This window comes from Hyaena hyaena, unplaced genomic scaffold, assembly GCF_003009895.1.
Source record: "Hyaena hyaena isolate Hyena2069 unplaced genomic scaffold, ASM300989v1 scaffold_128, whole genome shotgun sequence".
NCBI classification, from domain to species: Eukaryota; Metazoa; Chordata; class Mammalia; order Carnivora; family Hyaenidae; genus Hyaena; species Hyaena hyaena.
The window spans coordinates 2486304-2500255 of record NW_024080760.1 but is presented as its reverse complement, the minus strand read 5'-3'; the positions used below and the strand labels follow the sequence as shown (position 1 = coordinate 2500255).

General features: G+C 38.3%; 1 protein-coding gene across 4 annotated transcripts in view; it reads right to left on the bottom strand.

The window, feature by feature from the left end:
* Window positions 1-13952, bottom strand: part of TDRD1 (tudor domain containing 1) — a 49309-nt gene that overhangs the window by 6749 nt on the left and 28608 nt on the right. For 3 of the 4 annotated variants that reach the window (XM_039237568.1, XM_039237571.1, XM_039237570.1), the window contains exons 12-21: window positions 13399-13554; window positions 13165-13272; window positions 12208-12378; window positions 10390-10632; window positions 9635-9772; window positions 7033-7143; window positions 5906-6076; window positions 3985-4260; window positions 3117-3236; window positions 1788-1904 (exon numbers count right to left, since the gene is read on the bottom strand). In XM_039237568.1, coding sequence (XP_039093499.1) covers window positions 1788-1904; window positions 3117-3236; window positions 3985-4260; window positions 5906-6076; window positions 7033-7143; window positions 9635-9772; window positions 10390-10632; window positions 12208-12378; window positions 13165-13272; window positions 13399-13554 — 1611 coding nt within the window. The remainder of the gene's footprint in view (window positions 1-1787; window positions 1905-3116; window positions 3237-3984; window positions 4261-5905; window positions 6077-7032; window positions 7144-9634; window positions 9773-10389; window positions 10633-12207; window positions 12379-13164; window positions 13273-13398; window positions 13555-13952) is intronic. The other variant, XM_039237569.1, reaches the window with a different exon arrangement.

The window sequence follows — 13952 nt, the reverse complement described above, 5'->3', positions numbered from 1 at the left end:
CCTCCAACATGACAGAGAAGACCAAAACAAACAGGAAATCCAGAAATAGGGAGAAGATAGTGAAAATTAGAATGATTTTAACATTCCTGGAGAAAATACCTTCCATCCGTGAAATAACAAGACATTAAAAACACACACACTTGACAAAACAAACAAAGTTGCTGAAACTAGAGATGTGGTATCAGAAGTGAAAACCTCAGTAAGTTGGGAGATAAAATTGAGGAACTCTCTTGAAAACAATGAAAAAAGGTGAGAAAGAAAAGAGGAAACTTAGCAGAAGAGTTTCAAGTCCAACATTAGAATATTTGGAGTTCCTAAAAGAACAGAAAATCAAAGAAGGGAATTATAAAACTTCAGAAAGGGGCACCCAGGTGGCTCAGTCGGTTAAGCGTCCAACTTCAGCTCAGGTCATGATCTCACGGTTTGTGGGTTCGAGCCCCGTGTCGGGCTCTCTGCTGACAGCTCAGAGCCTGGAGCCTGCTTCAGATTCGGTGTTTCCCTCTCTCTCTCTCTCTCTCTCTCTCTGCCCCTCCACTGCTCATGCTCTGCCTCTCGGTCTCTCAAAAATAAATAAAATGTTAAAAAAATAATAAAATTTCAGAAAAATTTCTCAAAACTGAAGCTCATAAATTTCTAAACTTTAGGGCCCACCACTTACAAGTGCCTAACACAAGGGTGAAAGCTAATACTAAGTCACATCATGAAGTTCAGAACAGGGATGAAGAGATTATTACAAGTTCCAGAATTAAAAAATGACAAAGTTTGGAGAACCTAAATGATCCCTATCTCTTGACCAGAAATATCTACAGTTAAAAAAACAGTAAAAGCAGGCCGCCCTGGCTGGCTCGGTCAGTAGAACACGCAACTCTTGATCTTGGGGTTGTGAGCTTGAACTCCACGTTGGTTGTAGATATTACTAAACAATAAAAAAAACTCTTTAAAAAAATAACAACAATAAAAGCAATGGCTTCAAAAATTTGAAGGAGGTGCACCTGAGTGGCTCAGTCAACAGACTGAAGCGTTCGACTTCAGCTCAGGTCATGATTTCACCGTTTGTGGGTTCGAGTCCCACGTCAGGCTCTGTGCTGACAGCTCAGAGCCTGGAGCCTGTCTTCAGATTCTGTCTCTCCCGCTCTCTTTGCCCCTCCCCTGCTCATGCTGTTTCTCTCTCTCAGAAATAAATAAAACATTTAAAAAAATTTTAAATAATAAATTCATTGCTGGCAAGGAGATGATGAACTGGCACTCACAAACTTTGGGCACATGTGGACATTTTTTTTAAGATGCCCAGAGAGCAATATGGTTCTGGGACTTACAAAACAACTGACATCTTCTGATTCAGGAATTCCCACAATTTCTGCTCAAGAATATTCACTCCAAGTGTTATTTTTATTCCTAAAAGAAATCTGTTAACATGAAATATTAAACAACAGGACAATGGTTAAAGTGTCCCTGATTCAACAAGTCTGACTTTTCAATGCAGTTATTTTTTTTTAGTACATTCAGAAAGTTCTATAAATTTGCAACTCCTCCACATATAAATATGATGTTATTATCTAGAGCTGATTATCTAGAAATACTGACAGATTTGTAGATATCTACCTATATCCTTATCTAAATATAATCTATGGCTATGGAACAGAACATAGGAATTAAACAGACATCCTTGCCTTTCTTAATTTCTCTAACAAAATGAAACGTGCACTTCGGGTAACAAAATATACAAAATTTCATGTGCAAGAGAACAAAATATTTTCCCTTTAATATTTTACCGCAAAGAACCTTACTTGTGTATCTGGCACAGCACGCATCTCCAATTTTGGGTCTGTAAGACAATCGACTTTTCTGAGTATTGTAATATTCTACCATTTCAGCTGTCAACACACACAGTCTTTCCTGATCTTCTGAAACATAAAAAAGCAATCTTTTGTGAAGAAATTTTCTATGCTACTGCTTAGACAGTAACCCTCTGTTTACATTTACATTGGAAGAACCCATGAAACCCCCAGTGGCCCTCAGACAGACAGGCTGCAGTCCTGGGCAGGGGGATGAAGGAAGCCTCCGGAGAGCTCAGTTCCAGACCAGGGTGGACACCCTCTACAGAAACCTACTAAGTCCTACTTTCACAATTGTTCCGTGTACTTTTCAGTTAAGCTGTTCTAGTTAATAAGATAAAACACAGTTTTTCCAGTTCATCAGGATTTAATAAGCTTACTTTCCACTACACACATTCAAGATGATTATTTGTCATGCTGGAGATACGTTTAAGTGCCCTTGTTGGTATCACAATTTGTGGTTTAACAATTGGAAATAAAGGTTCACCTTCCCAGCCTTCAAGTATCTGCAAACTGTTTTGAATAGACACCATCTAACTTGCACTACCTCTCTGACAACAAGGATAAACTCAAATATATTGGAAGAGATTCCTTAATCATAAACTTCCATGAAACAAAGAAGAAAACATTCATATACTCTCTTCCTCAGGATTAGGGCCAGTGTAAAACATTTTTCTAAGTCTCTAAGCTGTAGTAACACTGATTATAGACTGATTACAAAGTACACTTTCAATATATCAAATTTTCTTAAAAGGTTAGCTTTGCAAATACAATTCAAATTAGATAGTTTTTTAGTTTTTTGTTTTTTGTGTTTTTTTGACAGACAGATCACAAGTAGGGGAAGGACAGAGAGAGAGGGAGACAGAATCTGAAGCAGACTCCAGGCTCTGGCTGTCAGCACAGAGCCCGACATGGGGCTCAAGCTGACAAACCCTGAGATCAAAACCTTATATTGAACACTTAACCTACTAAGCCACCCACGAGCCCCTAGATAGTATCTGTTTTTAAACAAATTATACAGCAATTAAAGACAGGATTTTCTTATAAAAAGCTGTAGGCTGGGTAGGTGCTAAATGCAGGGCATTCCCTTCACGTTCACATTTCTGTTTGAATAACTAAATGTGCCTTAAGTGTTATGATGGTCAATTCTTCCTTAAAACATTGAATAAGACAAAAATTATCAGCCTCCCCTTCTCCTTCTTACTTCATAAGGTATCCAGGTAAGTGTTTTCATTATACAGTTAAGAAGATATGAATAGGATTCAAATTTTGGTTTCTTACCTGGCATTTCATTTGGTAAAGCATAAAACAAGTGTGGGTTTACGATTTCTAATATGCTCGCTTGCACAGTTTTATTCACTGGCAATTCTATCGTCCTCCACTGCTCAGCTGAGGAGATGCCTGAAAACACAGAAAATAGATCTTGCATAAAACAGATCAAACTTGGTATTCTTTCCCAGTTATATATTTATTCACTCAATTTATTCATCAACTGCTGATTATCAACATTCATAAGTCCCTAAAATGAAAATCTCTATTTTCATAAAACAATCTATTCAATTTGAAGGATTTTGTGAGGGTTACAAAAAAGTCCAATCTAGGATGAGAAACTCTGACCTATTGCACTTCAGTGTTACTTCTGTAGTATATAAGATGTAATTCTTTTAATTTTTTCGTATTTATTTATTTTTCAGAGAGAGACAGAGTGGGTGTGGGAGAGGGGCGGAGACAGACAGAATCTGAAGGAGATTCCAGTCTCTGAGCTGTCAGCACAGAGCCTGACGCGGGACTTGAACTTGTGAACCATGAACCGCGAGACCTTGACCTGAGCTGAAGTCAGATGCTTAACCAACTGAGCCTCCCAGGTGCCCCTATAATGTAATTCTTAAAACTGATTGAAACTTTAGAGGATACATAATTATATGATGTAAGATTACCTGATAAATGACTACATTAAAAATGAGTACAATATTTCGTAAAACCATGTTTCAATAAATATTAATTTTCACAACCTATTATTAACCTATTTCCACAAAGCACATATTTCTACAGAACTGTATCATTTGGATGGAAAAATTTTCATAACCTGTAAAAGCAAAGGATAACGTAAGTTTAAATAATGGTTAAATCAATGGTTTGAAAAAGTTACCTTGAAGCCCCAGGGCATCAGTTTGAGGATCGTGCTTATTAACAGGCCTAGTACTTGTCAAGTCTTTACATGGTGAACTACTTTTTAAGGCCAGATGTTCTTCAATCAGAATATCACTAATTATTCTGGGGTAAGAAGTGGAGACATCGGTGAGCTCAATTCCCGCTCCCTGTCCAGTGATTTCAACCACTCGGGCTTGGAGTTTTAACCCTGCAACACACATCTGAAATCTTGTGATGGCTTCTTTAGTCCAGTGTCTGTTTCTCGGCTCTATATCTGGCAAAGAAGAACAGCATTAAATAGAGTTCTGTGCCCAAGCTGCATCTTTGCTTCATTGGTGTCTGGGATCAGGTCCTTGTCAAGTATTTCATTCAGGTCAGTGATTTTGATCTCCTTTTTCAATGTTCAATTACATTTCTACGTCTTCCATGCCCAGGTTACAGATAATGCATGTGTAAACATACCACTAGGGTTTTTGGGAGGCTCAGAAACTTCCTTTACTTTCCACACTAATGTATCTTTACCTGGCATTTTTCCAATAGGCAATAGGATTATTCTAGAAGCCACCATTGTGTTCTGTTAACATACACAATGATGAGTTACCAATTCTGCTGGTAGGAGAAGTCAACCATATACTTTCACCTCCATGAGCAGTTTTCTAGTGGTAATTTCAAAATTTTTTTAAAGTACTTAACCAAAAATTATTTTTCTACTAATTTCAGCTTATACCCTTTTTTATTTATTATTTTTTTTTTTTATAACAGTGGTCCTCAAACTTGAGTATGCATCTCAACTACCTAGAGGGATCATTAAAACAGACTTCGGGGCCCATCCTAGATTTTCTAATTTAGCAGCAGGACTTGGTCGGGGACAGAGAATCTGTAATTTGAATAAGTTCTGAAGTTGATGCTGCTTGTCTGAGGGCCACATTTTAAGAAGCACGGACATGAAACGTGGTATTAAGAACAATCTGAAACATACTAAGTGTAGTAAGTAGGAAGAAAACATGCAAAAGGAAAAATAAAAGCATCTGTGCTTCTAGACATGAGCACTATTAACATTTTGGTATCCAATCTTCCATAAATTTTCATATGTGTATGGAACAATGCATGTACACATAATACTGATTTCTTTTATAAAGAAACCTTTGCAATAATAATATTATGGGTATGAGGCCAGGTAGTGTCAAGTGCTTTATTTATTTCCAAATAAGGAAACAGAAGCACCAGAGTGTTTATTTAAATAATTTGCTTAAATTCTCACAACTCGTAGGCGGTTCCAGAACCTGTCCTTTTAACCACAAATCTATTATGTGTCTCTTATAACTGTACTCCTCATGTCAGTTACACGTAGCTGCCAACATTTTACTGACCGTGCAGTAAGAGCAAACTCTGAAATCCACCTGCGCATGCCAGGGAATCTCTGTCCTGAGCCTTCACTGTGTCCTCACAGCAACCATCTGAAATCAGTACTGAGGCTTTCAATCATACAGGTCATCCCTGAGCCCATCCCCTACCTAGCTACCTCAGGTGTTTTGCTAGTATTAACGGCAGTATAATGAATTTCCCTGTAGGTGAACACTGTGAGACTTCAAGACCATTTCGTTGGGATAAATTATTACAGGTAAAAACACTCAGATAAAAGGTAGAACTATTTGAAGCTCTTAAGAAACCCTGCAAAGTGTCTTCAAGAGATGATATCAGTTTTCACTCCCATCTCAAGCCCAGAAATGCTGTTGCTTCCCTATTTTTAACATCAACACTGAACACTCTGGCCAGTATCTTCAAAAGTACGTTTCTAAATTTTATAACATGAAGCAAGATCTTCTAGCTCACATGTTAAAATTATAGATGTTAATACTTAAAAGTACATCTGCCCTAAGTATTAGAAGACAGTTTTGAAAGTGTATTCTGCACCATACCTACTAGCCAGCACCGTATCCCCTGACACGGAAGTTTTAAAAATTTTGGTGGGATCATTTGGAGTTCATCTGCAGGAACTTCTTCCATGTTCCCATAATCCACAAAATGGACTTTAACGTTTCCACCCGGCAAGATTTCCTTGACTAAAGCACGATACCAGTTACCATCACCTGTATTTAACACAAAGTTTGTAACACAGAACATGATTTTCCTTCTATTAATATTTGAAATTTTTATCTCAAAAAAATCCTTTGTATAAAGTAGCTAATAAATTTGCTCTCCTCCAGACAATGCCTTTAGTTCTCATTCAGAAATCCCCAGGAGAATTATCAAAATTTGTTTTTAGAATACATCCAGGGACTCCTGGGTGGCTCAGTCGGTTAAGCGAACAACTTCAGCTCATGTCATGATCTCACGGTTCGTGGGTTCGAGCCCTCCGTCAGGCTCTGTGCTGACAGCTAGCTCAGAGCCTGGAGGCTGTTTCAGATTCTGTAGCTCCCTCACTCTCCGACCCTCCTCTGCTCATGCTGTCTGTCTGTCTGTCTCTCTCTCTCTCAGAAATAAATAAAACATTAAAAAAATTTTAAAAAGAATACATCCGAAATTTTAATAGCGCCACACATTAACATCTAATATAAATTTAAGATTTCACTCATCATCTATCCAATAAACAGAACGTGAACATGAAGGTAAGACTTAACCTTGAAAGTATCTGTCAAGCTGGAAGGTTTATAATAATACTCTCGTAACTAATGACAAATTGTCTTGTTATTAGTAAAATAATATAAAAATAGTAGAAAAACTCATACAATGAAATTACGGTGTTTCATAAAATATACTTTCAAACTAAACATACACAGGTGACCAGAAGAAACAAGAAACCTGCAGTAAACAGGTTTCCCCTCATCTGACTTACTTTAATATCAGAAATTCTGGAAAGAAAAGCATGTAATGAAATTTAACAAACTGAGGTAAGAGAGTTTCATTTGGAGGCTCCTTGTTACAAAGTCTTGATTGTGAGAATACGTGCTTCAACATCAGGAAGAAAACACACATTCAAAATAGGGCTGAACATCAGTAAACAAAACTTTGTATCAAAGTTGAAATCGTCCCAACTCCAACTTACCTGCAAAAGGAGCACAACACGGTTGCCCTATTTCTGCTTTAAAATCACTGGGCACCTTCTGCTGGCAATATTCTGCTAACGACTTATTCAAATCATTGAGTTTCTTTAAAGCTGAAAATGCAACACACATACAGCATTTAGAATTTTAAAAAGAATGCAGAATACAGACTTCTTTTAAACTCAGGCAATGTTTTGATCATAAAACCTCAGGTACGTTCCCAAGCAACTTATTAAGTCACTAAGTTACCAGGTGTTTTTCTCTTTTCCTTATTAAACACCTAATTGGGAAAGTAGGTGGTAATTAGTTAGTGTCCACTATGGCGCCGTGACCTGCATACCAGAGCATGAGCTGTGCACAGGGACAAGAGCAGAGCGTACAACCCTATACCGAGAGTGGCACAAACTGTCCTGAGGAGGACATACAACGACCAGGTGGATGGCACAGACGGCTGCTAATGAAACACGGACAGGTGAGCTCCGCATGCTAAAGCTTTCATACAGAAATAGGACAGAGAAGGAGAGGGTATTCTAGAAGAAATAGAGATGGCTCTGAGGCAAAGTACAAAATTAAGCAACCAAAATTCACTTGGTGGGAGTAGTTTGACAAAGCAGGGAAGTGGAAGGTGAACCACTGAAGAACATACCAGCAACGTGCTGGGGAAGTACCGACCACGGAGAGCTTTAAAATGCTGAGTCAAGGGGCCCCAACACTACAGAACATCTTAATGAAAAACAACGATCTTTTAAAAGATGTGGCAAAGGCCCCATCATAGACATGGAAAGTAAACTATAACAAGTCAGAACTGTCACCCTTCAGTTTTATAAAGTTTAAGACACACTATTGAAAATGGTGTGGGAAAGGCGTGTGTACATACTGTCAGTGGAAATTAGCTTGGCCAACCTCTTGAGGGCACTTTCCAAAGCATGAGCACACACATCCTTTGACTTAATAATTACACAGGAATCTGTCTGAACAGCGTACTCCCAGAATAAAGTCAGAGAGTACATGGAATGTTTCAATAATAAAAGGTTGGATAAACCCACATAGTGAAATACTACATAGCCATGAAAAGGGAAACCAAACAGCAAAGTGGCTTCCCAGACTGGATCCTGAACTAGAAAAAGGACGTTAGTGGGAGCAGAAAGGGACATTGGGTGAAATCTGATCACGTCTGGAGCTCAGTTGTGCCCATGTTGTTCTCTCAGTTGTAACAAATGTACCACAATTCTGCAAGATGTTAACTACAGAGGAAGCTAGCTGAGAGGCATAGAAGAACTCCTTACCATCTCTACAACTTTTCTGTAAATCTAAAATTATCCCACTATTAAAAGTTTAATTTAAAGAAAGAATGAAGAAAGGACTATGTGGGGACAAAAAGCAAAGTGTAAAAATCACTTATGGCATTTTACCGAGCACGCCTACACAAAGAGACACACATACATTCACACAAGCATATGCACAGACTACTCCTGAAAAGATATTTAGAAAATTGAGGGGGGACGGAGAAACTTCCCACTATACACTCTTTTTTGTAACTTTTGAATTTTGTACCTTAGGCTTATATAATCAGCTATAAAAAGTAACTTTAAAATGTCAAAGTCTTATGCTATATGAAATAGTGAGCTACCTACCAGATAATTCTGAAGGGAAGGATAACAAATCTCACAAACTGAGAGCCAGACGGACTTAGGCAGTTAGGGTAATGTCCTCATTTGATAGAGAGGAAAACCAAGATTTAGAAAAGCTAAAATTAATGACCCTTAGCAGAACAGCTCAATGAAAAAGAAGGGATGCAAGTGTGAGGATGTGAAGCAACTAAAACTCTCAAATGGACAAGTGTCATAACATTCACTTTGGAAACTTTCTGGCATTCCCTGATAGGGAAATGTTCATACCAGTGTCATTTTATAACTCAGAACTAGAAACAACCCACATGTCCAACCTTAAACAGCAATAAATCCACTATGTACATTCACATAGTGGAATACAACGTGGCAACAAGACACAAGCTATTGCCACATGTGAAAAAGAACTGACCTCACAAACAATGTGAAAAAAAGTAGCAAGGCATACAAGAGCACTCGGTGTAGGATTCCTTTTAAATAAAGTTCAAAACCAGGAAAAACTAATCTATGCTATCAGAAGGCAGGATAGTATTTACTTTTTAAAGAAAGGGTAGTAATCAGAGGAGAAATGGAGGAAACTTCTGGATTATTGGTAATGCTTTATTTCTGGACATAGATGTTGGTTATTCAGGGTTTTGACTTCCTGATAATGTGTTATGCAGTACTATTTATGCACTTATATACATGCCTGTTTTAATAAAATCAATGATTAAGTTTAATCTTCAAAAACAAATTTAGAAGACATTTTTTGAAATCTAAACTGGTTTAAATATAAAGAGAGGTTTTTGAAGATAGAAATAATAGCTTAAAATGGAATAAAAGGCAACTAAGTATAACCCAATCTTTCTTGGAAGTAGAAATATCTACTTGGACTTTTTTTGAAAGACAGTACTTTTATTATTCAGTAAACTCATCTTCAGTTATCATCTATATCAATGTATTTGTAAAAAGAAATCAATGAGAAGAGTCAACTTACCATCATCTTTAAGCATATGGCAGTAAAATTCTCCAGGACTATATATCATACAGACCACAACATCTACTGTTTGGTCAACAGTAAGTTCAACCCATGTCCACTCCAATGGATTTAGTTTTGCTTCTACGCCCAAGGGAACTGTGAAAATAAATGAACATTTTGCAAAACAAATGGTCAAAATGGGGGTGGGAGGTGGGGTTGGTGAGGTATCTGCTTTTGAAGAACTGAATTTCCAGAGACTTTCTTAGTGACTTTAGAGGAAAGTTAACCAGTATTACAATTAGCCATAACTACCTCACTGAATTTTACATTCTTATTTCTGACTGATCCTTCAGCAACTAGTGACCCATGAATTTTTTTTTTTTTTTTTTTTTTTTTCCCCAGTTCTTAAACAGTTCTCATTTACTTGTATATAAATGAATGCCGGAGTCAAAAAGACAAAGGGCGCCTAGGTGGCTCAGTCAATTGAGCGGCTGACTTCAGCCCAGGTCCTGATCTCGCAGTTTGTGGGTTTGAGTCCCATATCGGGCTCTGTGCTGACAGCTCGGAGCCTGGAGCTATTTCAGATTCTGTGTCTCCCTCTCTCTGCCCCTCCCCCACTCGTGCTCTGTCTCTCTCTCTCAAAAATGAACATTAAAAAAAAAAAAGACAAAAGGACACTCAACATGAACTCTTTTTGAAAATAGGAGAATCCACACATACACAAAACTGTCTGAACTCCAGCACGGACATTATCAAGGACACATTTTACTTACCCCTGGCCTCTTTCACAACACTGGGCTTATCTGTCAGCGCTCCTGTCTCCCCCACGGCAAAGCCGGCATCTATGAGAACTTGGGTAACACTGATGTGCGGCATCACAGATTTATCTAGAAGCTCCACTAGGGAACTATTCTCCAACTTGTCTGCCACCTTCACCGTGATCATTTTGTTCTGTACAATTTTTTTCATCAGACAAATAGCTTCTGGAGTCCAAATTCCTAATGATGGCTTTACTCCTAACAAATAATTTTTAAAGAAATGTTAAACTATTTCTTGTAACAAGATTTAGAAATTTAGCCCCCAATTTCCACACAGTTAAACTTAAGGAATCTGACAAACACCAGAACCAGAAAGTCCCACGTGAGCAAAAGGATTTTCTAACCATGAAAATGAAGGCAAAATTACAAAAATTGCTATTCTTCTTCGTACACAAAACATAATTCCACTGATATGAAATGTCCAGAAAAACAAATCTCTAAGATAGAAAGTAGACCAGTAGTTGCCTAGGGAGATAGGATTAACTATCAGTGGGCACAAGAAACTTCATCAGGGTGATGGAAATATTTTACTAAATATCACTGAATTATAGACCTAAGACCAAAAATTTTGTGGTATGTAAATTATGTCTCAGTATTTTAAGAAGGTCATAAACAAAAGTATAAAACAATGCAGGAAGAAATACCAGTCCGTTAGAATGACATAAATACATCAGTAGCAATTACTACAAAGGTACTTAACAGATTAACAACCCAAAGTTATGCCTAGTCTTTCCAGAAAATAAAAGCACGTAACTTCGGAAAAAAAAAAAAAAAATGTTCGGCCTCACTGGTAATACAATAATTGCAATGATTTAGCTTTAATTTATCATCATGAAATACCGAAGTGTCTATCTGGTGTACCAATTTGTGAAGTAATGGGCTCCCCGCTCTATTTCTGGTAGGTGTGTAAACTAATTCTACTCTTTCTGGAAAACAATCATAATATATATCACACAAAAAGAAAACTACCCACAACACTTTTATTTCACCTAAGGAGAGACTTTGTGACATCACTACATTTGCAACCTACCCTAAAGAAATGCTCTTGGACAGGTTGCAAAATGTAGTTAAAAAACTACTGCTAGTAGTGTTCCAAGAACTTGAAAATATCCTTCTGATAACTGTATACTAGTTCAATTATGGTACTTTTGAATAAAGTCAATTTATTAACATGGAAAAAAGCCCTGGCTCTTGGTAGGATAAATTATATATACAGTTAATTTTTTTTTTTTAACGTTTATTTATTTTGAGAGAGGGCAAGCACCCACGTGAGCAGGGGAGGGGCAGAGGGAGAGGGAAAGAGAATCTTAAGCAAGCTCTATGCTCAGCGTGGAACCCAACACAGGGCTCGATCTCAGGACCGTGAGACAGTACCTGAGCTGAACTCAAGTCAGACACTTAAAATGACTGAGGCACCCAGGCATCCCTACATACAGTAATTTCTAAGCATAATGTTCTGTTTTAATAAGCAGGTTTTGCCCTACTATATGTCATGAGTCCACTTCTATGATATTTATCAATGATGCATCCTTTATAAATAGCAAAGAATATTCAATTTCATAACAATAGGTACATTAAATTATAGTTTATTTTATTAGAGATAGCAAAGTAGTCCTGTGTATTTCCTAAATGTTCTATTAAGGATTTTTGCATTAAGAGAAATTCTATCTTAATACATTTTTTTAATCTTCTCGTTGGTTCAGTTTCATTTCCAATGCTCTTACTTTAGGATCTTGGTATGTGAAGAATACGGGAACCATAAACATTTCGTACCTGCCAGCACACACTTTATAGCTTGCATGGGCAATTCCAACAACTTTGGTGTTATGGGACAAAGTCTCGTCAAACTAAGGATTTCAAAGTTTCCATAATCTACATATCCGACCAGTACAGACTGCTCAGAAGCATAAGCTAAAACAGAGGCCCGGTACCACTGATCATCCTCTGGAAAAAAAGGAGACTCAGTCACAAATCATTTTCCAGTGCAGCTATAAATACAAACTCCCCCTCCCAAATCTAGAGAAGCTCATCTGTAAGCTTTCGTACGATATCAAGCTTTACCGAACAACGTATGTTTAGTCAACAGTGCTTCCTCTGCTTATCGGAAGCCTTCAACTCCTAAAATCTCCTCTTTCTGCAGGCCTTAGACCCCTCAAGTCATGGGCTGTCAGGTCACACTGAACTCACAAGGACAGAGTCTTGCTTGTCAATACAGGAACAACTTGCTCAGCATCAAGGGAGCTAACTTTACAACACCTGGCAGTACGAGTCAGCCACACTCCACCAGCCAAGCAACCAGTTTACAGGAAGCCTGCTGGGCTCCCCCCTTCGGCAGAGATGAACCGAACCCCCTCACCACAGCTGCGCCCTGACAGCTCCGAGCTTCCAGGACCTGCGGGAAAGCTGGTAAAGACATGAGCCTGGGAGAGTCCACATTCACATTCTCGTGTGAATACAATTATCTGCACCAGTCCCCAAAACTAAAGGGCTGACAAGGCAATAAAAATTTCCTTTACCACCACCCGCCAACAGGCTTTCTTCACAGGCCTTCTACCCTTACACACTTTGACTCCATTTAACTGGATGTATTTAAAAATATGATTGGTGCGCTTTCATACTCAAATTTTGAATGCAGCCAAACAGTGCAATATGAAGATTGTTTTGGGTTTGTTTGTTTTTTACTTCATTTTAAGTAAAAAAAAAAAAAAATCAGGAATACTCTTTCCTCACCTGAGAATTGTGCACAACAGATATCACCAATGGTTGGATAAAAATCTGAGCGTGGAGGCACCTGACGACAGTACTCACTAAGGGATGCCTGAAGTTCAGCGAGCTTATCTGTAGATACAGATCACATCTTAAACAAAAGACATAAAAACCTACACATTATCTTCACTTTTGCATGTTGAGGCTCTTGAACTACATGGGTTATATTGATAGGACAGATCAAGAAAATTTGCTTACGTCCACTTTGTAGCTGTTGACAAAAGAAGTCTTCTGGAGTCTGAATGTGGGCGACCACACCACAAAACTCATCACCTACATTCATGGTTAACACTTTGGGGATCAGATCACTTCTGTCTACAACGACTTTGTTTTCAGCTGTCATTTTTCCAACATCTTCAATACCACCGTAACAGAAAACAGAAAAGCAAGACATTTTGGTTTCATTAATTTAAGTTCTGCAGTTTTTCAGGCCCAATCAGGCTCCTTCCAACACCTCCGGGCCTTAACACATGCCATTCTTCTTTCCTAGAACACACTCCCAATCTCTCAGCAATCTGATTATTTCCTGCTCAATGCCACCACCTTGAAAGGGTTTCTCTCCGAATCGGGGTTAGGTGTCCTTTGCAGGTGTTCCCACTGCATGTGCGTGCATATCCTCCATCATTCCATTTTATAATCTCTTCTGTGTCTGTACTCATCACAGAACACTCTCCATGAAGGTACCTCCACAGTCCCTCAGTGAAGCAAATACTGCTCAGAAGACGTCTGTTCCTTCCCCCTGGACACTCCCT